This window comes from Protobothrops mucrosquamatus, unplaced genomic scaffold (genome assembly GCF_001527695.2).
Source record: "Protobothrops mucrosquamatus isolate PMUCROS unplaced genomic scaffold, P.Mucros_1.0 scaffold_57, whole genome shotgun sequence".
NCBI classification, from domain to species: domain Eukaryota; kingdom Metazoa; phylum Chordata; class Lepidosauria; order Squamata; family Viperidae; genus Protobothrops; species Protobothrops mucrosquamatus.
The window spans coordinates 43,600-69,430 of NW_015386133.1; the positions used below are offsets into that span (position 1 = coordinate 43,600).

A 25,831-nucleotide genomic window follows, 5' to 3' on the forward strand; every position below is an offset into this window, starting at 1 on the left:
AATACAATAAGATTTGTCTGGCATGATCTGTTTTTGACAAACCCATGTTGGCCTTTGGTAATGACTTTGTTTGCCTCTAGTTCACTGATTCGTTGCTTGATTATCTTTTCCATGATCTAATTGAAGGTATTGAAGTCAGGCAGATAGGTCTGTAGTTTCCTGGATCCATTTTTTCCTTTTTTGAAGATGGGAACTACTTTAGCTCTTTTCCAATTCTCTGGTAGTTCCCCAGTGCTTCAGGAACAGCAATCTCACAGGAAGTCAAGGAGTCATCTTAGGTAGAAAAGAAACTTTAGTGCAACTTTAGTTACAGCAAATTGTTTCCACTGAGAGTCAGACTCTCCTTATATTCATGCACAAAGTTTAAATCTTGGCATTTTTGTTGCAAATAGATTGTTTGCAATCTGTTTATCATATTGGCTTGGAAGTATGGGAAACAAAATGTACTATAAAATAACACTAGTCAGCCTGATCCAGTGGGTTTCTTAAGTTTTACATTTGCTAATAGCTAAGAAATGAGCTAGGAGGAGGTTAGGCTCTCTTAAGTACCATATAGGAATTTCTGTAGAGAAAACAGGAAAATTAAGACTGTGTGATGAAAAATTCAGACTGACATTCTGTCAAAGCTGTTCTAATGATTTTCTACCTACTAGGCCTCCCCACCAAACCAGTTTTGCCATGCATATACCACAGGGGCTGATTGCCTACTTTCTCAGTCTAGCCTTTTCTATCTCTACTAGATGAATGCTTACAACTAATAAGTCTACCAGTCATTCTGTTGCTTCATCAATCATTTCTATAACATTCACATTTCAGCTTGTGCTGAATGGCCTGTCCTAGCAGCACATGGAGAATGAAAGTATCAAGAAAAGAGTTCTTCCTTACTTGCTAAATTTCTAGGTGCACCCAGTGAAAATATAAAAAACTATGCAATATTCCATAAGCTATACATAAGCTACTGTATGTATAGAATGATTATAATACAGGAGGCAAATCTCTCTTATAGTTTTGTTCTTGGCGTAGGCACAAATCAGTGTTAAAGGCAATACTTTCAAAGATGTGGATGCCATAGAAATTAATTATTAATGGAAACTTCATTCTGCTCTGGTTGCTTCACATCAACAGTGTCTTTAGAAGGATCCCAGGAAAATAAAATAATCGCAGGTGAACAAAATTATCCCTGGAGAAAAAGATAAAATCATGATGACATCTTGAGTTTTGCATTAGTTCTGCAAATTAAACATCCATCTGCTTTGTGTACTTCAGTCTACTTATTTTGGTTGTGAGGGGCATAGAAGAGAGTTTGCCAATCTGAAATGAAAGTGACAATTAGATTAGACTGGTTGGACATGCAAATACGTGAAGCTATCACTTACTGAGATAGGCTGAAGGATGCTCTAGCCTACTACATATTGATCTGATTGCCAGTGACTTTCTAAAATATCCAAAATAGAAATCTTGCCTAATCTTATAGAAATCAGGATCACTTCAGGATCTGGATCATTTCAAGATCAGTCCTATCATCAAAGCAAAGTGAGGTGATTACCCCAGGCCACAGAGATTTGAAGAAGTGACAGTGACAAGGGGGTTATCCTGTATTTTCCATTTTCCGGCTAGCATAGTAGGTACTTTTTTTGTAAAAAAAAAAAAAAAAAAGGTGCTGGAACTCACACACGTCATACAACCCGCCTTGCCTACCCTACAAGGTTCCATCCAAAAAAGGTGCCGGAACTCCATTCTGGGCGTTCTATTACAAAAAAAGCCTTGATCATAGCTATATAGTGGGAACTGCTAATCTGTTACTAGGGTTGTCTCTTACTAGTGCTTGTAATTATGGTGTAACTGCAAACTGAGCTGATTTCTGTAAAAGGAAATGGAGAAAGCCAAATGCTACAACATTATGAGGCATTCCAGAAAAAATGCACTAGTTCCTATATTAAGGTTTACCAAACCTCCTTTGAGTTCAGGGCAGGGGGAATTCTGAAGAACCTTGTAGTTACATTGTTAAGTGTAAATCCACCTTTCCCAAAGTTTCATTGTGTTGTTTTCATTGTTATTTTATATTCATTTTTGGTTTTTGGATTTTTAAGGGAAGTATGTCCATTAAGATTATATTAAAGGGAGTGATTAAAGTGAGTGTCATGGCAAAAGGTTTAGGAACCTCTGATATACTGGATTTCCTAATATGTATTTGTCAACTTAGAATCCAAGCTTTACTCCTTACACTTCAAATGGATTCATGCCAAGGAGGAAAGTTTCTTAAACATGTTAACTTTTTGTAGAGCCTGTCACAACATTTCTATCCATTAAATAGCTTGTGCTTTGGTCCCTTCCTGTGCTATTTAGAACTTGACTCCCAATTCACAAAGCAACTTTATTTCTAAACTGCACTCTTCCTTATTCCTTGGAGCAGGGCTTTTCAACCAGTGGTACAGGTACCACCTGTGGTACATTGGCACCTGGCTTGTGGTACGCGACCATCCTAGAAAAGTGGTAGTGGGGGAGAGGAATGAGCTGAACTGGTGGCAGCACCACACAAGCCTGAGTGAAAGATGGCTGGAGCTGCAGGGCTGTCAGGGCTCAGCGGAAGCGGAAGCGCCAGGATCAGCGCCAGGCTCCAGCTGGAGCTCAGCACTGATCCTGGTGCTTCTGCTGAGCCCAGAAGAAGCGCCGATCAGCTGGAATGTTGCAGCATCTCCAGGGTCTTGTGATTTACATTCAGATGCTTGGCAACTGATTAATATTTATGACGGTCACAGTGTCCCAGGGTCATGTGAAGTGACCAAAACCTGCTGCAATCACCCAGCAGACGGGGGGAATAAAAACCAAACACCCCCCCAACCCACCCCCATTGCCAATCCTCAACAGAAATGCTCCCAACAATGAAAACCTCGGACAGGAGGAAGAGCGCGGCCGGGCGGGCAGGCAGGTGTCTTGCTCAGCTGTGGCTTGGGGGGCACTTTTTTTCAGTGCCATTGTAATTTCAGTCACTAAGCGAACTGTTGTAAGTTGAGGACTACCTGTACTTTACCACTTTTTTCCTTTTCTTTTGACACCTTGCTAGGCGGCTGGTGGTACTCGGATATTGCCATATCCTAAAAGTGGTACAATGGGTGAAAAGGTTGAAAAGCCCTGCCTTGGAGGACAAGTGCTATTTAAATGACGGTGTGAGTTGACCGCGGGTAACTCTCAAGGTCTAACAGATTACCCGGAAAGCTCCTGTGAAGGAAGGGTGTCATGTAGCTGAAGTCAGGATCCTAAATGTAGCTTCTTCTCTGTTCTGTCATATAATCTGTATGCTGGCCTTTCTCAGTGTGCTAAAGTTAAGAGGTTGGTTGCTTTGAGGACAGAGAAGCATCCTAAATACTGAGGCCTAGTTCACAGTCCAGAGTGTCTTCATCTGATTCTATTCTTACATGCAAGATCTTAAATGCAGAAATGTATTGTGGTTCACCACTAATATGCTATAATTGTTCCTACAACATGGTAGATCCATGAAATGCAATCCAGTTATGGAATTTATCATGGCAATATAAGATCAAAGAGAATAGGATCCAGGGCATTCTTTATGATCAGCCTTTCTTCTGCTGAAACCTGATAGAACGGCTGCTGCCAAGAAAAGGAGTATAGAGCCAGGTGTAGTTGTGGGCTTGTGGTTCTACTCAGTGCCTTTCATTCTCATTGCTACAACCTGCATAGGATTGATTTGTAGTGTCATAGTTACCTTATTCTTTGGTATTCCTGGAAAATTAGGTTCACAGGCTGCACTAGGAATTACCAACAGATACCATCAGCATCTTTATTGATAAAGCTTTAAACATCAAGGTTCTTAGGCTTCTGTCACAACATTATTTTATTTTCAATAAATAACTGCTCCATTCAGAGGCTTTGTTTATTCAAATCTATTTCATTTTTAAAATCTTACTCTTTCACTAAGTCCAAACAGAAGGCCAAGAAGCAAATAAACTGCAAGTAGTTCCTCATATTTTGCATAGGACAGCAGATTTATAAAGTTACATTTCCAAAATAAAATGTGATTGGTAAAAATAATCACATATGATCAGTTAGATTGCTGACTTTAAAACCAATGTGCTCTTTTGGTAAAACTTGGTAGAGAATTTACACATGACTCTTCCTATACATTATTACCATAAGTGCAATTTGCAAAACAGAATGAATTGTTTGAAATTCCATTATGAGGAGATCAATAATCTTATATAAATCCCATTGGGGAAATGAATATAGTTATTTCTGCACTTTTTATAGAGCTGAAAGATTAGAGGCTCTGACATGGTTAAAGCTACAAATGAAGTGATTTAATTCAGTTTCATCCAGCTCAAGCACTCTTCTATAATTTTAATAGAGAGGAGCCCCTAAAAGCAGGAGGGTAGTGGGTGGTTCGGAAAGAAGGTCTTGGTGAGGTCATTGGAACAAGTAAGAACTTTTGGAGAGCAAAGCAGAACAAGGAAAGTCAGATGAGAAGGATATAAGGAACTGTAGATCCTTCAAGCTTAGAACAGATATTGAAAGTGAGGAGAAAACACAGCCAATGACGGAGCACATACTCTGCATGCAGCAAATCCCAAATCCAATTTCTGTTACCTCTAGCCTAGTGAAAGGTCAAATAGCAAACAAAAGGAAATATTTAAATTAGACAACTGCCAGAGTTACTATCAATCAGGATAGACAATACTGGGAAAGTTAGACAGATAGTCTGCTTTGGGTAAATCTGCTTCCTATCTTACCCATATACACAGGTACCTTGATTGCCTTCTGCATGACAAATCCATCCTGGCAGCCACTACTATGAACTCTGGTAACCTTGCAACCAGATAGGATCTGCAAAGCTTCTGACCTGAGTGGTATATCAGAACACTAGTATGTGAACAACTAATGTGAAATTATTCTGCAGTTTATTACAATTATATTTCAAAAGAGTTCAAAGTTGTATTGTTCCCTTAGCTATGGGAACAGCAGCAGAAAGCTTTGTAACTTTTTGCCTATTTACAAATGAGAAATAGACATACTAGCTGATAATTTGGAAGGAATCCAAATAACAGAAGTTGCTGGAATTCAGAACCATAAGTGACTCGGATGAGTCAACTCTGTCCGAGAGAGTGTACAAGACTTAGATTAAAGGGTGGAAGTAAGAAAATTATAGACATTCACTGTTTTAATATAAACATTGGAAACCGAAGACAAATTCATTAGTTTCATATGCCGGACCGTAATATACGATTCACAAGGTTAAGAATTAAGTCGTTTTTTTTTATTCAAATCTCTTTTCCTCATTGCCTGATTTATAACATTGTTGTTCAATATCCCAGTTTTTGTTATCAGATGCAAAAAAGTCTAATCACCCTCCATCTAATCAACTCCAGATGTACTCAACAGTACATCTAATCAACTCCAGATGTATTGGCCTAATATTTCTTCATCTCTGCCAGTGTTGCTGAGTGATTATCTGGGATATGCCATGTTAGGGAGGTATAATTTAAGATTCAGTTCCTAATATGTTTTGCTGCTTCTTATGTGTTTTTCCTTTCTTCTTTTTGTTTGATGAATTGATAATGTGCCAGCAAATTGTTTTCAGCTCTTAGCGCGCACATAGATAGATTTTCTCCATGACAATCTGTCCCTAACCTGATTCTTTGGGTCTTTCAGAGTAAATAAGACCATCCATTTTACTGCTGGTCATCCTCTTCTCTTTCCTTCCACCTTTCCCAACATTAGAACCTTTTTCAGAGAGTTAGGTCTTTGCACAATGTGTCCAAAGTTGGATACGTTGAGCCTGGTCGTTCATGCCTCAGGTGACAACTATGAGTTGATTTGTTTGCTTGTTTGTTTTTAGCAGTCCACAGTATTCTTAGGAGTCTTTTTCAATCTTCTTCAAACTTCCAATCTTCTTTTTGCCCACATTTAAAATTTAATAAAAGTTGTTTCATGCAGAATCCTCTTCATTTTTGCTTCTGCTATTTTAAAGGGTACTGTACTCATAAGTAGTAAAAATCACTTCAAAAAGCATTAAATTTTTGTCAGGTGAAATTAAGATTTAAGATCTCTTGAATCAATTTATACCAAATTCCTAAGAACTATATTCTAAATCTCTTTCAGTGGATCTCTTATTATGTTTGGAATCTGGGTTTTCCTTCTGATGGCTGTATGAGATTTCTATGAAACTTATGCTCCCTTAGAGTTTGGTCCACACTGATTTTTTTTTAATAAGGGCTCTTTTCCTTCCTTGATTTTACTGAATAATTATTAATCATATTGATAAAGAAGCACTGGCCATTAGACAATATGGGCTTTCAAGCCTATAGCAGGTCAGTTGAGAAGCAAATGTGATTTATTTTGGCAAACTTGAATGCAGAAACCTTGACAAAGCCATGTTTGGCATTATTGCATGCAAATATTGTGCAACAGGAGAGATAGTTATAAGCCATCAAGTGAAATAACAAGAGATAGCAATATGTTAATGCCATTACAAGAATGTATCCTTGACATTTTTCCCTGTGGGAATTTAACATAAGTACTTGTTGCAAACAATTAAGTGTTACTGTACGACCAGCCTGAACATGTATATGAACAGAAACTAAACTCATGCCCCACCTTTCTATAGCAGGTTAATCTAGTTCCATGGAAGATTAGCTTCCTGCAGTTATACAGAATTCCCAGAATTGCAAGAGTTCACTAACATATAAGTATACTCTCACTTATATTATAATTCTAAAACAGCTCACAATTGTAATGCTGTTAAAAACATGGATAGTAGAAAATGAAAATTGACTTGATTTTGTTAGGGAAATGGGCAGCCAATCCTATGCAACAATTACTGTATAAATTGCACTAGATCTACTAGAACAAATCTCCCAGAACTTTCTAATATACCGGTACTTATGAATTTATGCATCAAATGTAGTCAAAATGACTGTGCTGAACATAAAAAAAAACCCACAAATAACACACTTACATCTCTTTGAAATCAATAGATGAGTTTAATGATCTGTGAATTGTACCAACCCAAATTTTCTGCTTTTTATATTTATTGATAGAGAAAATTGTCTCCTGTTAACCCAAAATACAGCTTTGTGTATTATTCAGGCTGATATCATCCCTCTTCACTGTGGTTCTTATGCTTGTTCCAGTGTTCTGACTGCAGATGAGATACAATATAAAGTTGAGTAAGAACATCTGTAAAAGAAAGGCTAAAATTTTGGTCTTTTTTGGCAAAGGAAAGCAGGTAAGTATAATTGGCAGACTATGGAAAACAGATATTCTTTCGCTTTTGGATAATTCAGATCCATGATCAAGGGTCTCCATATCTCACATCAGGGCTGCAGAAATTCTTGTGACAACTAGATAAAGAGTGAGCATCTGAAGGTTAAAGAAATGGCATGAGGGACCTGTGCAAAGAATCAGGAGTCATCCGATGACGCAGGTTGGAAGGAGATTTAGAAAAAAATTACCAAATAAAGTACTTTTTCATACAGCATATTTTTCTGTGGAATTTATTATCACAACATGTGGTGGTGGTGATAATTAAAAGAGATTGGATTCATTCATGGAGGAGAGGTCTTGTGAGAAAACAAAGTTTTTGGTTTGATTCAGCAGTCTGTTCCTATATTTATTTTACCTGCTTATTCCATGTATAAGATGGAAGTTCCTGCTTCTTTCTGTGCTTGTGTGTGTGTCTTGATGTCATTATTTCTTTAGGGGAATTTTATCATAAATGTTGCTCCTAACATCCTGGTTTTTTCTGTAATTTTATAATTACTTTTCTCTCAGACTGATGCCTGGAAAATTGCAGCAGACTTGCTTCTTGATTGTTTACCCTATTAGCAGCATTCTTAGGTTTAACAACTTTTGAAATAAAACCATTCTAGCAACTGAACTGGATGGGAGGTTAGAGGTTAGAGACTGGAATGGAGTTAAGGGCAGAGATCAGGAACTTCTTACTAGGATGGACTGAAATTTCCTGTTGCCTTACATAGCTCCACAGGGAAATATTATTTTTGTCCCCATTTGGCCAAACTTACTGCTGTATTACTAAGGGACATATGGGGAATTTAAAGAAAATTACTGGTAGCACCCAGAAGAAGGTTGTCTTAGTTTTGGTAGTTTCTTACTCTACAAATTTGACCCCTTCTGTTTTATATATGCACACATACTTTGGATTCCATTAAATTAGTTCCAGCAAATGGTGCGTGCTGAGGCAGGACCTCTTTGATTTGGATCTGGATTTTCCCTCAGGAGATTTGACTGCCTCTCCATAAATTCAGTGTTATTCTTGAAGGAAAAACTACATATTAAAATGATAATACATTGATGTATGCTGATCTATTGGTGGATAAATAAGACTCCTGTTCCAAGGACCAGACAATAGAAGGATGGCAAGTGCAGAACTGCTGCACTTGTGCCACCAAAGGATTGCAAGCATGAAGATGTTTGACAGCTGCAAGAATCTGCAGGATCAAAAGTACAGGAATCTCCTGGTTGTGGTTTATTTAAAAATAAATAAATAATTTAAAAGTATATCAGTAACGTCTACTTTCAGTGTAGCAAAATGATACATGGAGTCCATACCAGTTGAGCATCAGCCAGCAGAGAAAATGGGAACAGATAGCAGCAAGGAAAGGCAGCGTCCTTGGCCATGTGTTTTGATGGGCTTGCATAATGGATGCAATGGAGCAATACAGGCATGGTATTTCCTGGATAGTGATGAGCCAATTTTCCCTTTGTCGTGGTAGGAGAGACGAAGGAGGCAGTAAATATGGTCACTAATTGCAGTAGATTGTTGGCTTATGGATCACAGAGAGCCTTACCACATGATTTGTAGGAGGGTGCGAGAACAAATCATGTTAGTAGACTGTATCAGGGTCATTATCAAATACGTGACATTGAATTGGTGAAGGTTGATAATGACAACATTTATCTTTTCTTCGCTGAAAGAAGTGATAAAGAAGATCGTTACTTTCACTTCTTTTTTTATAATGTAGGGTTTTCTTGTGTTGTTTATTTTGTTTTTCTCCATAGATTGTTTTTACCAGAATTTCCCCTTATAGTTCTAAATCAATATGACACAAGCCAGACATACAGGTCTCATTGCCAAGGTTATAATATGACTTTTGTAAAATCAAGGAATGGTGGGATTTGGTGAGGTTTTAATTTATATCACATCCCGGGCTTATTCAGTACAATGTACCAGACCAGAGCTTTTGAAAACATTTCCTCCTCCTGTTAAATTCACTAAGTGAAGATGATTGTAGCAGGAGAATTTAATTATATTAGCCCTTGATAAGGGCCAAAAATTCCCAAATGTCTCTTTTGAGAGGACCACTGGAACATTATTAAAAGCTTTTGTGGAATAATGTGTAAACAAACTTTTTTAAATGTTTAAACTCAGCCCAAGATATAAAAAAATATTTATTCATTAAATTTATATGCCACCAATCTCACTAACCAAAGTGACTCTGAGGGGATTATAAATTTAATAAATAAATAAATGTTTAATATCTTCTTTAAAAGCTTAACAACTTAAATTTGGCTTCTAGCAGCTTTAAGCAAACATGCCGCAATTTCTGATAATGAATTGTGTTCATTCTTATATGTACTACAATAATAACTGTGCCTTTACCAATATTATTTTGTCTACATTCCTCTCCAAGTGATCACCTACATAACCTTTTGAACTACCATAGATCACAAATCAGGAACTATTGGTTAAGGGCTATTAATGGGAGTTTGAAGTGGAAAGGCAAGGTTTTAATGCGATCTGTGGCTTTTCCCCATGACCTACCTATTCCCTGCCTCCCTTTCTATATCTCTATTAAGCAATCTTCCCAATCAAATGGATTTTTTGAATGAGCTCTGAATTAATAGAGACCGGTGGAGAGAGAATTAACTCTATGAGAGGATTCTTTCTGCTAGTGGAGGATGGGCAGAAGAGATCTTCATCCTGCATTGGATAGAAAATGGCTAAAATTATGATGATGATTGTATAAAATATACTTCTAAAACATGAAGGAGTTTTGCACATTTTTACAAAGTCTTTGCAAAGGTTTGAAGTTTTAGGCAAAGCCTTTTAGAGCTTTGAAAAGATAGCACAGCTATAAATCATATTTCTCAGCTATACTGAATTACATTTCCCATCGTCCATTTTCATAAACTCCAATTAAACTCTCTGAAGCCTAAAGTCAGCACAAAGGGACAAAGGTTGCAATCCAATGTATATTTACATGTTCCTCCTCACATTACTGCTTAGGAAGAAATTCAAAATGTTGCAATAGAGCAAATTATTAACTCTGTTTCATGAAAATTATTAAACAACTTTTGTGACCTAATAAATAGTAACCTTACTAAATCAAGAGAGAGCGAGAGCATTCATCTAAGAAAGATGGTGGAAGCTTGCTGGCCTGAAGTACTGTGTTAATGTTCTGAAGATGGTGCAGAGGAGAGGGAATCCAATTCTTAACATTTCTAGTGTTTCATGGAAAAATAGATTGTGATGAGATCTAGCTGATAGAAGTAAGTCTTCATCCTGGTTCATCCAAGCCGGGAATAAATAAGCAAACATGGTGACTGCTTTGGGAAGAAGGTTACAGTTTATTACAGAAGAAAGATGGTCCTTGCAAGAAGGAGCAGAGGAGAAGAAAAAGAGACTGAGCACATGGGTAGAAGGTTTTTTATACCCCCTCTAGCCCTGTTTGGAATAGTTTCCTGTTCCTGTGGCATGAACTTTGAGNTATTTCTGAGTGTTTTTCTAGGCCTTGATATCTGTGGTTTAATCCTATTATCATATCCTGCTTCCCAGGTGATGGGGCTAATGACTCCTAGAGTTTGGGTGGGGCATGCAGATTTTCTCTTTGTCTTCTTGATTGCTCTGGCTTCAACTTTCTGATGGTTTTACATCTGCATTTGTGTGGGGCTAGGTCTTGCTTGGGGCAGAGAGATTTGGAGCCAAAGTTGGTTTCTGCTTTTAAAATACTTTTGAGGAAATATATATTTCTGCCCTTTTAATATTTCCTTCTCTAGGGCTCTGACTTCCCACATAGCCTCAGTGATATGTCTAGCACACACATTCAGCTATCTCTTGGCTTGTTCCTTACATTTCTATAGATCTTCCTTTCCATGAGTGAATACATTAAATCAGGCTGACACCATGTTTAACCACTACATATACTTTAGCAAAAAAAATAGTAAATGCATAACAAGACACAGATACACTGAAGATTTTATGAGAACAATATTCCACTGATAAGCTTTTTTATACATTTAACTGACAACATGTTAAGATTAAGCATGATGGTAACAAAAGCTTTATACACTAGTTCTTATTATGGATGTGCCATGGCAGAACACAGCATACATACTTGTTGTCCACCACAGGGAGTATTTGTGCATCCTTCCATGGTACAGAAGCAAATACTTATTTTAATATAGTTTGTACTGATCACACTGGCTTTCAGGTCCTCCTTAGTATACTATAGTCTCTTCATTTTACCCAGAGATGGTTCTTTGGAAGCTTTGAGAGAAAATACAAATGGGAAAACAAATGGGAAGGAAGTCAGTCATCTTTTTGAATAGACTCTGCCTATTTCTTTATTCTTTAAAAAGCAAAGGATGGAGGACCATCAAGTAATTTTCAAAACTGAAAAAGAAATTTTCAACTGCCAGCTTTACTGATAGAGAATACATTTTCAGAGAACTTAGAGAAAATTTAGAAAAACAGTTGGAAAAGACCTCAAAAAACCTCCCAATTAAAGAACTCTCCTCCAAATATACAATATTTTAAAAACCAGGAAGAATTATTTACTTAATGTTTAAAACTATCATGGCAGACCTTAACAACACAAAGCAGCTAGCTCAGCCTAGCTGCCATGAATTGCAGGATTTTTTACTCAAATTGGTCACTAATAAAACTGCTTGGCTTTATGCTACTAATTTTAGATTAAGGAATATCAAAATCCACAATTGATTTTTGTAATAGCTTAGGCTGTGCCTGTATCTTAGGGTTATTCCCATATACTGTTATAGTTTTGGGAGTTCAACTGTCAGAATACTGAATTAAATGTCCAAATTTGAATCTAACTTCAAATTTACTGCATATTATAATGAAAGAAAATGAAATTCAATTGTGAAAAAAGTAAGGTTTTACATTTAGGCAAGAAAAACTAAATGCACAGGTATAGTATAGGGTGGTACCTGGCTCAATAGTAGTAACTATGAGAGAGATCTTGGTGTCCTAGTGGACAATCACTTAAATATGAGCCAGCAATGTGCTGCAGCTGCCCCAAAACCCCCAACACAGTTCTAGGCTGAAGTAACAGAGGGATAGAATCAACATCACATGAAGTGTTAATACCACTTTATAATGTCTTGGTAAGACCACACTTGGAGTACTGCATCCAGTTTTGGTCACCCCAATGTAAAAAAAGATGTCTAGAAAGAGTGCAGAGAAGAGCAACAAAGATGATTAGGGGACTAAAACATATAAGGAACATTTGCTGGAATTGGATATGTCTAGTTTAATGAAGAGAAGGACAGGGGTGACATGATAGCAGTGTTCCAATATCTCAGGGGCTGCCACAAAGAAGAGGGAGTCAAGCTATTCTCCAAAGCACCTGAAGGAAAGGACAAGAAACAATGGATGGAAACTAACCAAAGAGAGAAGCAACCTAGAACTAAGGAGAAATTTTCTGACAGAACAATTAATCAGTGGAACAACCTGCCTCCAGAAGTTATGAATGCTCCAACACTGGAAGTTTTTAAGAAGAGAATGGACATCCATTTGTTTGAAATGGTATAGGATTTCCTGCCTGAGCAGGGGGTTGGATTGGAATACCTCCAAGGTCCTTCCAACTTTGTTATTCTGTTATTCTGTAATATTCTGGAAAGTCTTCATTATTTTGATTTCAGATACTGGTGCAATGGGAACAAACTTTTCCTAATTCTTTATTTTGTTCTTGAAGTTCCATCAGCTCTAAGTTTAAATCCTTTCCAGAGTAATCTGAAATTTGAAAACGAACCCATTAAACTTCGTGTTTCATAATTAATATCACAAAAAATCAGAATTATACTGATTCTTCCCTCTATCACCTCTATGTTGTCATGATGCCATTTGTATTTTAAACCATAATTAATCTGTGCTATATTAATTAAAAGTCACTAATGTGGTGTTTAAAATGTGACAAAACTTTAGAAACATATCAAAGACTTGGCTCCATGCTTTTTTTAATAATAAAAAATGGAAAAAAATAAAGCAATGGTGAAAACCAAAAAGGGGTTTTATTTTGCTTCAATGAACCTTTTTAAGAAGATTGGTAAAACTGATGCCTAGGAAAGGATTGTTTTTTGTCTCTACTTAGGACTTGAAAAACCGTAAAAAAATAATATTTAAACTTGGGAAGTTTGATAGCAAAATAAGAAAAATCAAAGTATACTTGATAAAATGTGACCTAATCAGTAATTATTTTAGAGATACTTTTATTTCTTTAACTAAACAGACAAATGGAATGGCCATAGGGAGGCAAATAGGCAGTGGGAGTGGGAGTGGGCGCACCTTCTGACTTCCTGCCGGCATCCCCTTTGACTTTCCTTGTAGGAAGCTGGTAGGAAGCATTGGAAATGATGATTACATGACCATGGCTGAGTGCAACAACTTTGCCAAATTTCAGTCCCATAGGAATCATGGGTCCTGTACGTTGGATGCATTCTGCCCATTTAAGATATGCTGATTCAAAAATTATTGCCCTATAATACAAGTAGTCGGCTTACAACTATTCTTTTAGTGACCATTCGAAGTTACAACGGCATTGAAAAAAGTGACTTATGACCATTTTTCACACTTACGACCATTGCAGCATCCCCATAGTCATGTGATCAAACTTTGGAGGATGGGCAACTGGCATGTTATTATGACAGTTACAGTGTCCTGGGACTATGTGATCTACTTTTGCGACCTTCTGACAAGCAAAGTCAATGGGGAAGCCAAATTCACTTAACAACTAGGTTACTAATTTAAGAGATACAGTTATTCCTTTAACAACTGTGGCAAGGAAGGTCGTAAAATTGGACAAAATTCAGTTAACTGTCTCGCTTAGTGACAGAAATTTTTGGCTCAATTGTAGTTGTAAGTCGAGGACTACCTGTACACTGTTTCTTCCAATTGAAGGTTACAATCAAACAATCAGACACAAAAGTTTTAGTAGCATATAGATTTGGGATGGGCAAAAAAAAACACCTTTTCCTGAATTCCTCGCTTGATTTCAGTCTGTATTCACCAGGTTACAAAATATACAGATTTTAAAAGGATGAGAAGGTTTCAGGATTAAAGGAAATAAAAATGATCTCCTAAAGGGCAGCCATACAGACAAGTGTTGAGCTTCAGATTTCCTAGTAATACAGGGAAATGTTCTCATCTTTTTATTCAACATCATTAATTGTTCTTCAGGAATGCAACTGCCAATTGCATCCTATTATTATTATTGTTACTATCTGAAATAACTTGATTTAAAATAAAATGGTAAGTTTTGTTCTTTGCAGCTGCAATCCAGTGAATGCTTTTTTATTTGAAACTGAAATATTTCCACTAGTTTCAATTGATATTTTTAATGTCAACAGTTTTCGTGTGGGCAGGAGTGAAGCAAATTCTATTCTTGTTAATTCCTAGTGTGAACAACAGCATATTCTCTCAATTTTCAGCTGTAGCCCAACCAAGCACGTCTACCCTTGTCATTTAGCCAGACAGCATGGTGAACAGACCTTGTGGCAAGTGGAGCCCTAGATATCTGGAAGGATTAAATGGGAAAAGTTGTACTGTATAGTCTAAACCTCTCTGGGGGATGGAGTAAAAATGGTAAAGATGGCAGTTCTAACCCATGCTAAAAGTTCCTCCTTTTTTAGTATTTGTGATCCTGATGCACATACAGGTAGTGCATCTTGGTGTACAAGCATTATTGAATTATGATTGTTAAGTCATTGCAGTCATAATTGAGGCATCATGGGAATGGATTATGACAATTTTATAATGGTTGTTAAGAGAACACCATGGTTATTAAGTGAATGCTATAGTCATTAAGCAAATATGATGGCAGTTAAATGAGTCCATTTTCCCTATTGGCATTTTTGCTGGAGACCAGAAGTAAATATTGGAAACTGGCAAAAAAAATCACAAATCATAGTTATGCTGCAAATGGCCATAAAAGTGGGCCAATTACTAAATACCAAAAATATGACCATGGATGTTTGTTTGTGGCTGTTGTAATTCTAAAACGGGGGCATAAGTTGCTCTGGGGAGATCTATTGTAACTTTGAATGATCATTAAGCAACTGGCTGTAAATCAAGGACTGCCTGAATAAAAGTAGCAGGGCTTTGACTCAGCAGTTGCAACTATCAACTTTTCACACACACACCCCTGAACTACTGGAAATCTCATGCTGATTTTGAAATGACTGATCCTGACGAAATCTTTCTTGTCTCAGAAAAATATTGATCTCTGGATCCTCCATAATGTCTAGTAGATCAAGAGGCTGATACGACCATAGTTCCAACTAAATTATTAAGTTGATGTTTCCCAATACTGGCCCATCGCAAGTTAGTGACTGGTATTTTCCCCTGCTGTTGAGTGTGAGAGGAAATACTGTCTGGGAAACAACTGCTGCCCTCAGTCATGCAATGAACCTAATCAGACAGCAAGGTGCCCAGTACCATTTCTGAGGTTCAATAAATTATCCTGTGGGAGCAGCACAGTCTGTATCAATTTATTTTTCCTCCAATTTCATGACAAGAGGCGAACATGAAAGTGCCTGTCTACTAGACCAGTGTTTCTCAACCTTGACAATTTTAAGGCATGTGAACTTCAACTCCCAGAATTCCACAGCCAGCAATGCTGGCTGTGGAATTCTGGGAGTTGAAGTCCACATGCCTTAAAATTGTCAAGGTTGAGAAACACTGTACTAGACCACAGCTTTTCAAACTGGGAAACTGCAACATTCGAATTCCTGGAGAACCTGATCGATTCTAAAAGGGAAAACAAGTTCACGTGTACAGTGACAAGGGTGAAAATGACGGCCTCCATTTTTACTAGGAAAGGTGCCTTGGCCATGAAGCACTCAAGAAACAAACACTTTTGTATAGGCTTGTCCTGCCTTCTGCAAACTAATTCTGCTCCAGCCCTCCCTTCCCCTTTCTCTGAGCAAAGTCAAATGGAGGTGGGGAGGCCGGAAGGTTTCCTAATCTGTGCAATGGACCAATACGTTTTATTTCAATTTGTACTGGAAATTGGAACGTTATCTTTTGATCAGTTGTCCGCCTGGTCTAGATGAGCCCGTTTTAAGGTAGAAATGGAGTAGATTCAGTTACCAGCAGCTTTCCCGTGCATGCCGCGTGCAAAATTTCCTGGTCTTGACAGTATCAGGAACCGAAGGATTGCAACCTAATCCCATCCGTCTACAGTTATGTGGGAGTTAGACCCGCTGTGCAAAACTTATACAGCCTTTTTCAATTCAGGGAAGGCACACGAAGGGACCTTTTAGTGCTTGACCCATTCATTTGTTAGGTTTACATCCCCCCCTTTTCTCCGAGAAAGTTTTATGACTTCAAAGTGATATCCATAAATATGACACTTCCCACGTGGCTGAATTATGGGAAATGAACTGCTACCAGGGGTTCTCAACCTTGGCAACTTTAAGACTTGTGGACTTCAACTCCCAGAATTCCTCAGCCAGCAAAGCTGGCTGAGGAATTCTGGGAGTTGAAGTCCACAAGTCTTAAAGTTGCCAAGGTTGAGAACCCCTGTAAGCTAAACTGAGCAAAACTCGGAGTGTGAAAACAGCACGTTCGCGCGCTCGAAAACTAGTATTTGGCGACGAAGAAGAAGGCAGCGCTAGGACCCTCCCGCTTTCTAAACCGCGTCGCGGCCGCGCTCTGCCTGTTGATAAAAGGCTCGCGGCGGCGTTTTGACGTCACGGGGAGTTAATTTTAAACCTGGACAAGATGGCGGAGGGAGACGCGGCTCGGTACGGGCAGCGAGAGGAACAGCCTCGGTTTCAACCGGACTTGACAGGTAACTAACCGCCTGCCTTCAGCAAAGGAGCGCCGGCATCCCTGTTGAAGACAGATGACGGATCTAGAGCCCGGCGGCTTCTTTTTCCCGTTAACGGCTGAGAGCAGGAATAGCTTCCCTCGGGGGTCTCCGCGTGCGGGCGACGGGTGTCGCGCCAGTTGCTGTGGGCAGAGTCTGGGCGAGCCGAGAAGACCGGCGATTCGGTCTTCCCTTCTTCCTTGGGAGCGACCCTTTCTCCCGCAGCAGTGGACTAGGTCGAGGGAGGTTGCCAGAAGGCCTCGTCCCACTCCCGGTGGGGAGGTGGGTGGGTGGGTAGGTGTCTTCTCCGAGAGGGGCGTTGGTCCGTGAGTGTAGACCGTGCCGGTGGGCAGCAAGAGACGGGGGAAGCCGAGAGAGGGGAAAAAGCCAGCAGGCAGAATGACCCAGCGTGGCCAACGGCCGCCGTGACTGCAGCTGCAACGAGGAAAAAAAAGACCTGAACTGTCTGTTGGCCTATTTAGTGGTAAAGGGGAGCGCCCTGGTATATATGTTGCCACTGGCTTCACCCACTATAAGGAGGAAGAATAACGTGTGGATAGGCGAGCGTGGGCGCTTGTGAACTTGACAGAAAGGGGGCGGGGGAGTCTCTTGGATCAGTGATCCCCAGACGTGGGATCTCAGTAACTAGTGTTGCCAGGTGTCCACTATTTGAGTGGACAGTCCACTTTTTTCACATTCTGTTCACTATTTTTTTTTTCACAAAATAATGGACATTTTTTTTATTCAAAAGCTTTACGATAAAATGGTACGTAACCTAAAGCTGTACAGTCTACTTTTTTTTTACTACTTAACCCCCCCCCCCGCTTGTCCGCTATTTTTTGGAAGCAGACCTGTCAACCCTACTCAGTACCCACGAAGGGTAGGTTAGGAATGGCTAAAATAGGCCTGGCTCTTTCCACGCCTGTATCCGCTTGAAGTCAGTCGGAGCGGGCGCCCTTTGCAATGCCTCTTGAGCTATATGGTGTGGCAAGCCTCAACCAGCGTGTCAAAGGAGTGAAAGAAGGCAGTGACCCACGTGGTAGGGCCGGGCTTGGTCCATGATGCCTGCCTGATTATAGCTTTCATGAAGAGTACTTCTTGAGTAGATGTAAATCGTTTCAGAGCCTACTCAGTGTCACTGCTGTGTTGCATTAGACTAGGAGCACTCGTGTTTCAAGGCTTTCAAGTTCTTACCTAGATGTGGGTGATCAAACTTGGGATTTTTGTTTTTTTTTTGCATGCAGAACATATGCTCTTTGTGTGTAATTAGAATGGATTCGGTTGGGTAGCTGAGTTATTTATACAGGCTTTATGCTGTTATTTAATAGTACTGAAAATAGTATAAATGGCACAGTGGACATAGTGGGTTCTAGTGCATTATATCATGTAATATAGCAGTGTAAAGTATTACAAGTAAATTATGGTGCTGGACTATACGTCGCTAAAACGTTGTAGCAAAGTCTAACTGATGAAAGGAACAAACTATTTAAAGCAAATATCTTCTGGTTGGCAACTCTGATAATAGTGGTTGCAGTATTTTATGAAAGGATTTTTTGAATGTATCGTTTACAGCTGGAATATGTGACCTAGTTTTAAATACTTCCAAGAATGTTTCTCCTTTAAATAACTGTTTGTGTGTTTTGTTGCCCTCTGTCTAGTTTTTGCAATTTGTTTGTGGCAATCTTTGCATGAAATAGAAGACAGAGGAATATGAACTTTAATTAAAAACTGGAGGCTTTATTTTCCCAACCAAAATGGTCTAAATTGAGAAGTAGTCAAGAAGTTTTGCTTTTGTATTTGCCATGTGATAAATGTGTATGCATATTTGTTGTCAAGCCACTAGGGGAATATGCTTGTATAATGCTTGTTGCACATCTCTCCATAAATAAACATGACAATTGATATTGAGTTGACACTGGGATTTGTAAGTTAGAGAACATTTCAATATAAATTTTGTCCTACAGTAAATTAATTGAAGTGAATTTTTTAAAAGCATAAAACTCCTGGCCAGTACCATTTTTATAAATATTTTCCCTTAGAAAATTTGTAGTGGTATATTTAGCTTCCTCAAAATGTATCTTTGTAATGTACACTATGAAGGTATGCTTTGTATCACTTAATTGAGAGTTGATGAATTTGCATTTATGGTTTTATTTAGAAAAACAATATTTGTAAGCCTATGCTCAGCTCACATGGATAGGCTGTCTTGAGCACAGGGGACTGACTTTTCAGTAAACAAAGTTTAACAATTACCGTATGTTCCCAGATATTGTTAGAGGCTATTCTCCTAAATTACTTACCGGTACTGCACAGAATGTATAAGAGCGGATAACAAGGTTATTCATCCCATCAAAACATAATTATATGATTTTTGTTTATAAAATAAGTATTTGAAAATTAAATTGTACAATTCTGTCATTGTTTTATTTAACATATACTACAACATGAAATTTAATTACTAAAAGTATTTTTTGCCCAGCTCTTATGCCAATAAAACCATTAATTTATTTATAAAGTGGGTTGCATGAATTCATTTATCACAGTTTTGTTTCAGAATTTGAGAACCTCTATAGTTAGTTTCATTAATTATAGGTAAAATGAGTAGTGTTTTCTAGGTTTAAGAACATAATTTGTTGACTTGAAATTTTATATTATGCCACTTTTTACTATTAATATTTTGAATTGAATTAAAATTTAAAAATACCTAAAGATCGTAGAACTAATTTTTTAATGAAAGTTTGAACAATTTTTTAAAGTACAGGTAGTCCTCTACTTATGACTACAATTGAGCCCAAAATTTCTGTTAAGAGATAGATGCTAAATGAATTTTGTCCCATTTTATGACCTTTCTTGCCATAGTTAAGTGAATCACAGTAGTCGTTAAGTTAGTAACATGGGAATTAAGTGAATCTGGCTCTCCCATTGACTTTGCTTGTCAGAAGTTCGCAAAAGAGGATTATATGGCCCTGAGACACTGCAGTCGTCATAAATATGAACCAGTTGCCAAGCATCCAAATTTTGATCATGTATCTATGGGGATGCTACAAAGGTCATAAGTGTGAAAAATGGTCATAAGTCACCTTTTTTAGTTCTAACTTCTGTCACTAAGTGAACTGTTAAGTAGAAGCCTATCTATAGTTTTAGTTTATATACAATATAAACTAATTAATTAATGTATGTCAAAATAGATTTTATATATATTTGTAAAATAGATGGTAAGCAAATCATTTTTTAAAAAAAGACACTGAAATGGTGAACAAATGATACTGTGCAAAAGCATTCCTGATCTCCAGTTATTACTTGACTCATCTGAGAATAAGAACTTAATCAGCTATAGGAAGATTCTCAGTTATAGTTTTGAGCCTTTAAAAAAAATAGGATAATACCATATTCAAAAAGTTATATAATAAATCAGTCATGTTTGCTGTTGGTCAAATTCATTTATATTTTATAAGGATTATCAGTTTGCTATCTTTCATTTATCAATTATTGTCCTAAGATATGAAGCCAGATGACCCTCTCTAAGAGATCTGTATTGACTCCTAATTAAGATCAACACAGATTTATGCAGCAGGCCCTGTACTGATCAGGCAGTTAAAAATAAACAGTTGATGATGAAAACTAACAGGTCCAGCAAAGCTAACTATCCACCATTTCAAGTTATTTTAGTAAATCCTCCTCCTAGTGAGCAGAGAATAGTCTATATATTTACCACTTGTTTACTGCATTTACTTACATACTTTACCCAAAAACAGGAGTGAGCCCTTTTTCTTAATACTATCTTTTGGGAATTAATGTCCTTTTTTTTTCTCTGCCAGAAGCCAGACTATAAAGAAAAGACAGATACATTTTACTGGAAGTCTGATCTGCTCCCTTCTATAAAGGTTTTGAAATTAGTCCAAAGATCACATGAAAGTAGCTCAAGGGCTGCATGCAGCTTAAGATTGCAAGTCATCCATCCCTGTGCTATGTAAAAAGAAACAATTGTTTCTTAGCCTGTCACATATTGCAAACAGCTATAGAAAAACTGCTTGTTAGTTAATACATTATTATTGTGCTTCAGAGCCTAGGAACTTGCATTATTTTTTTTAAAGAATAAGCTAGGATAGTATTAGTTTAGAAATCACTACTAGAGGAAATTAGGGCATATGTAAGGCATGGAAAGGAAAGAAATAATATCCAGGGGAAAGAAAAGAGGAATAAAGTTGGCTGGAAAGGAGGAGTAGGGATTGTCATACGTCTAGAAGCTCCTAGGCTCTGAAGCACAATATTTTTTTGTACCAATGTTTATAATACAGTGGTATGGAAGAATTGTGCAGGATTACATTTTAATTTTCAAAGGTACATGAATTTACTTCATGTAAGGCAAGCACATAAAAACCTTTAGTTTAGTCCAGTGGTGGCGAACCTTTTAGAGACCGAGTGCCCAAACTACAACCCAAAACCCACTTATGCATCACTGGGTGCCGGGTGAGCATGGCCACCAAGTGGGCGTGGCCACCAAGTGGGCGTGGCCACCGAGCTGTCAGCTCGTGCTCGCTCGCTTGCTGTCCGCTCCAACTTGTGCTCGCTCTCTCACTGTCTGCAGCAAATGCTGCTTCTGCCGAAAGTTGCTCCTTTTATAGCCTCTGGCCTATTCCCAGACTGCGCATGTGCGGAGAGCTGCGCATGCGCGGAGAGGAGGAGGGAACAGCTCGGCCCAGCAATGGCTTGCATGCCACCAGAGATGGCTCCGTGTGCCGCCTGTGGCATGTGTGCCATAGGTTCGCCACCATGGGTTTAGTCGATGCTTCACTGTTATTTCTAAAACCTTTGTCTAAATAGAGTAAATATGTGGGATCTGCTATTCTACATTAAGTCAGCTGGTAGGAAAGGCTAACTAGTCTATGGCTGTCAGTTGAACCTTGCACATAAATTGGGCACTTTAGAGATCTGTTCCTCTTGGGTGGTCAATGGAGAGCCTGAAACTTGTTTCTAGCTCCTAGGTTTTGTTTTGTTTTTTGCTCAGAAGATGTGTCTAAATAACATTTTCATTTGAAATGAAAGAGCAAATGAAATGAAAAGTATTTTGTTTAAGCTGTAGTTTTTTTCTTCTGAATAAATATATGTTAAGTGACTCACTGCAGTTGTTAAGTTAGTAACAAGATTGCTAAGTGAATCTGCCTTCCATGTTGACTTTGCTTGCTAGGAGATCGTAAAAGGGGATTACATGACCCTGGGACATTGCAACCATCATAAATACATGCCAGTTGCTGAGTGCCCAAATTTTGATCATGTGACCATGGGGATGCTACAATGGTCATAATTGTGAAAAACAGTTCTGAGTCATTTTTTTCAGTGCAGTTGTAACTTCAAATGGTCATTAAATGAACTGTTCTAAGTTGAGGATTACCTGTACTTGCAACTAAACAAGTTCATTACCAAGAATTATAATCCATATAAGCCTTAAAATTGTATATCAAAGAATTCAGATCCTTATACAAGAGATGGGTAAAACCTAATTAATTTTTTTAATTACAGCCAAATCACTTACTTAGGTACAACTGATGCAATCTCACTGGTTTATAACTTCCCTCTGAGTGGGAAGTGATATGACTTGTAGTTTTAAATGCTGTGACATCCAGATACAGATAGTCCTAGACTTATAACCATAATGGACCTGCTCATCATGGTCGTAAGTCATAAAATGACTGACTCAATTTGGTGGTAGTCATTAAGTGAAGTCATCACATTCACAAGTGAATCTGCAATCATTAAGCAAACCAATGGTTTGCTATGGATGTGGTTTTGTTGAAAACCGGAAGTCCCGATTTTTGGCAACACTGCCATAAAATGTGTTCACGGGACCGCAGGTTGCTGCAAATGGCCATAGATGTGGCCTTTTTGCTGAGCACCCAATATTTGATCACATGACCACCAGAGGAGTGACCATCAGATCTTTGAATCACATAAGTAGCCCCAAGATAGGTCCATCATAACTTTGAACAGTTGCTAAATGTCCGGTCATAAGTCAAGGTTTACATATAGATACAGTAGATCAGGCATGTCAAACTGCTGGCCCGTGGGCTGGATGCGTCACGCCAAAACCGAGCCCACCCCATTGCCGGCAATGGGGAAAAAGTTGTGATATGTCACGCGACGTCACATGATGCCGTAAGTTTGACATGCCTGCAGTAGATGAAGAGCATAAAGACAATCCTTGGGCTTGTTATATTCTGTTATTTACCTTTTGTTAAGGTTAAATTCAAGTTAAGTACTTTAAGCATCTGATTTTAATTTGGTTTGTTCAAGTCTCATAGAGTCAGGAGGTTTCAATTACAGGTTTCAAAAACTGATAATAGACTACTTGCAGATTATCTTTATACTTGGAAAAATCTGGAGTATTTCTAGTCAATAGAAAGGGTCTTGGTATAGGGATATAACCTGTATTGGATAAGATAGTACTCCCCTTGAAAATATATATCAGTTGTCTGTAGTATACATTTTAATTAACAAGAAATTTGATTAAACTAGGCTTACCACAGATAATGATAAAATAGAATTGAAATAATAATTTCATAAATAATGGTGTAAATGTAATATCTAAATGAAGCTTTCATAGCCAAGTAGCATATATTTATGTTTTTTACCTTTTTTCTTATGCTTTTGTTACACAGTACCGATCTGTATGCTTTTGGCTCCCATATCTGAAGTGAATGTCTTTAAAATATTCTGATATAACATTTTTGTTGTGAGTAAAGTCATGAAAATTAGTGTGGTAAAGAATAAGATTGTAGGACTCTGTCCACTGAATAAGCTTGCCTTTATGTTGTTTATTACCTCATTTCTATCCTCATAAAAACATATGTAAGCAAAATTAAATGTCCATGACTAATCATTTAACTTCTCATGGAATATATATACATATATATTCAGGGGCTGCCACAAAGAGGAGGGTGTCAAGCTGTTTTCCAGGGCGCCTGAAGGCAGGACAAGAAGCAACGGGTGGAAACTAAGCAAGGAGAGAAGCAACCTAGAACTAAGGAGAAACTTCCTGACAATTAGAACAATTAACCAGTGGAACAACCTGCCTCCAGAAGCGGTGAATGCTTCAACACTGGAGGTTTTTAAGAAGAGACTGGACAGCCATTTGTCCAAAATGGTATAGGTCTTTATTATTATTTTATTTTGTAGAAATATTTTTTTCTAACAGTATATGTGATTAAAGGCATTGATTTCATTTAAGCAGCAAATGGTAGAATTAATATGCTTATGTTCAGATAATTGTATATTAGCGTAATTCTTTGAAACAAGCTTACGGCACTCTTAAAAGGATTTGTATCTATTCTGCTGTCTTTGATCTGTCTGAATCTAATCCTGGATTCTTAAGTAACAGCTATAGCCAGGTGTGTCTTGGCTTCATTTAGACAGACGTGCCAGTTGTTTCAGAAACTATAGATTAGTTTGTGGATGCATATATCACATTTTTTGTTATACATGTGATCTGTGTTAGTTATATTTTGAGAGAAGCTATGTGATCTTCAAAAACTTCAGTTGGTCAGATTGAATTTCAATTTGTTTCTGGTTCCAGTTCAAAATGATGGCAATGATTTTTAAAATATTTTCTATTTAGGTCTGAAAAAACTCAGCATTTGTTAATTAAAAGAGTATCCTTAGTTTCAAAGAAACTTGAATAGGATCTTTATGAAACTTGACAAGAATTTGCTTGAAGGAACAATTTAACTTGCTCACTTAATGGCTTTATACTGCATGGTATCCTTTGTAAAAAAAAGGTAAAATCTCTTGGATCAGGTAGGTTTCAACTTTGTGGAAAATACAGGTAGTCGTCGACTTACAGTTCATTTAGTGACCACTCGAAGTTACAACGGCACCAAAAAAAGTTACTTATGACACTTTTTCACACAACCATTGCAAGATATCCCCATGGTCACGTGATCAACTGACTCATGGTCACGTGGCAACTGACTTATATTTATGATGGTTGCAATGTTCCAAGGTCATGTGATCACCTTTTGCGGCCTTCTGACAAGCAAAGTCAATGGGGAAGTCAGATTCACTTAACAACTGTGTATGTCAGGTTCCGACTAATGAAACACTCAAAGAACTTCCAGGCATTGTTTTCCTAAAAAGTCTTTTATTTATGTTACAACATGTCGGCACACCGAAGGGATGCTAAGAACTAAATTCTCTTCTCCTGAGCAATTAATTTATCAGCATGTTCCCTCCCTAAATTTGCTGTCATATATCACCTTCTCCTATCAGGTGGAAGGGCAAAGGTTCTCTTCCGTTCTCTTCCCAAGCAGTCCTATCTTTCTCCTCCCCCCCACCATCATCTGAATTAACTCTAAAAATACCAAACAGTTCTGCATATTTTGTCAAAGCAAGAATATACAATATTAGCAGCGTTGACAGTGTTACTAACTTAACTACTCTAGTGATTCACTTAACAACTGTGGCAAGAAAATTTGTAAAATGGAGCAAAATTCACTTACCAAATGTCTCACTTAGCAACAGAAATTTTGGGCTCAGTTGTGGTCATAAGTATATATTTGTACTATTGCTCTATGTATTTTCATTATTTAATTCTATTCTATTTTGTTAGAATTTTTTTTAAAAAAAATCTGTCTCCAACCTTTGTATTGATTCAGTTCCACTTTTGGAGTACTTGTTCCAATTCTGGGTGCCTCACTGGGAAACTGGAGTATCTCTGAAAGGATTACCAAGATCATAAGGGATCTGAAAAACTAGGC

General features: G+C 37.9%; 1 protein-coding gene across 1 annotated transcript in view; it reads left to right on the forward strand.

Moving 5' to 3' along the window:
- Window positions 1–16,970: 16,970 nt before the first annotated feature.
- The window catches only part of ATL2 (atlastin GTPase 2), a 41,949-nt gene continuing 33,088 nt past the window's right edge, over window positions 16,971–25,831 (forward strand). Inside the window, exon 1 of the mRNA XM_029283391.1 lies at window positions 16,971–17,063. Within this exon, the coding sequence (XP_029139224.1) occupies window positions 16,994–17,063 (70 nt within the window). The 5' untranslated portion in view covers window positions 16,971–16,993. The remainder of the gene's footprint in view (window positions 17,064–25,831) is intronic.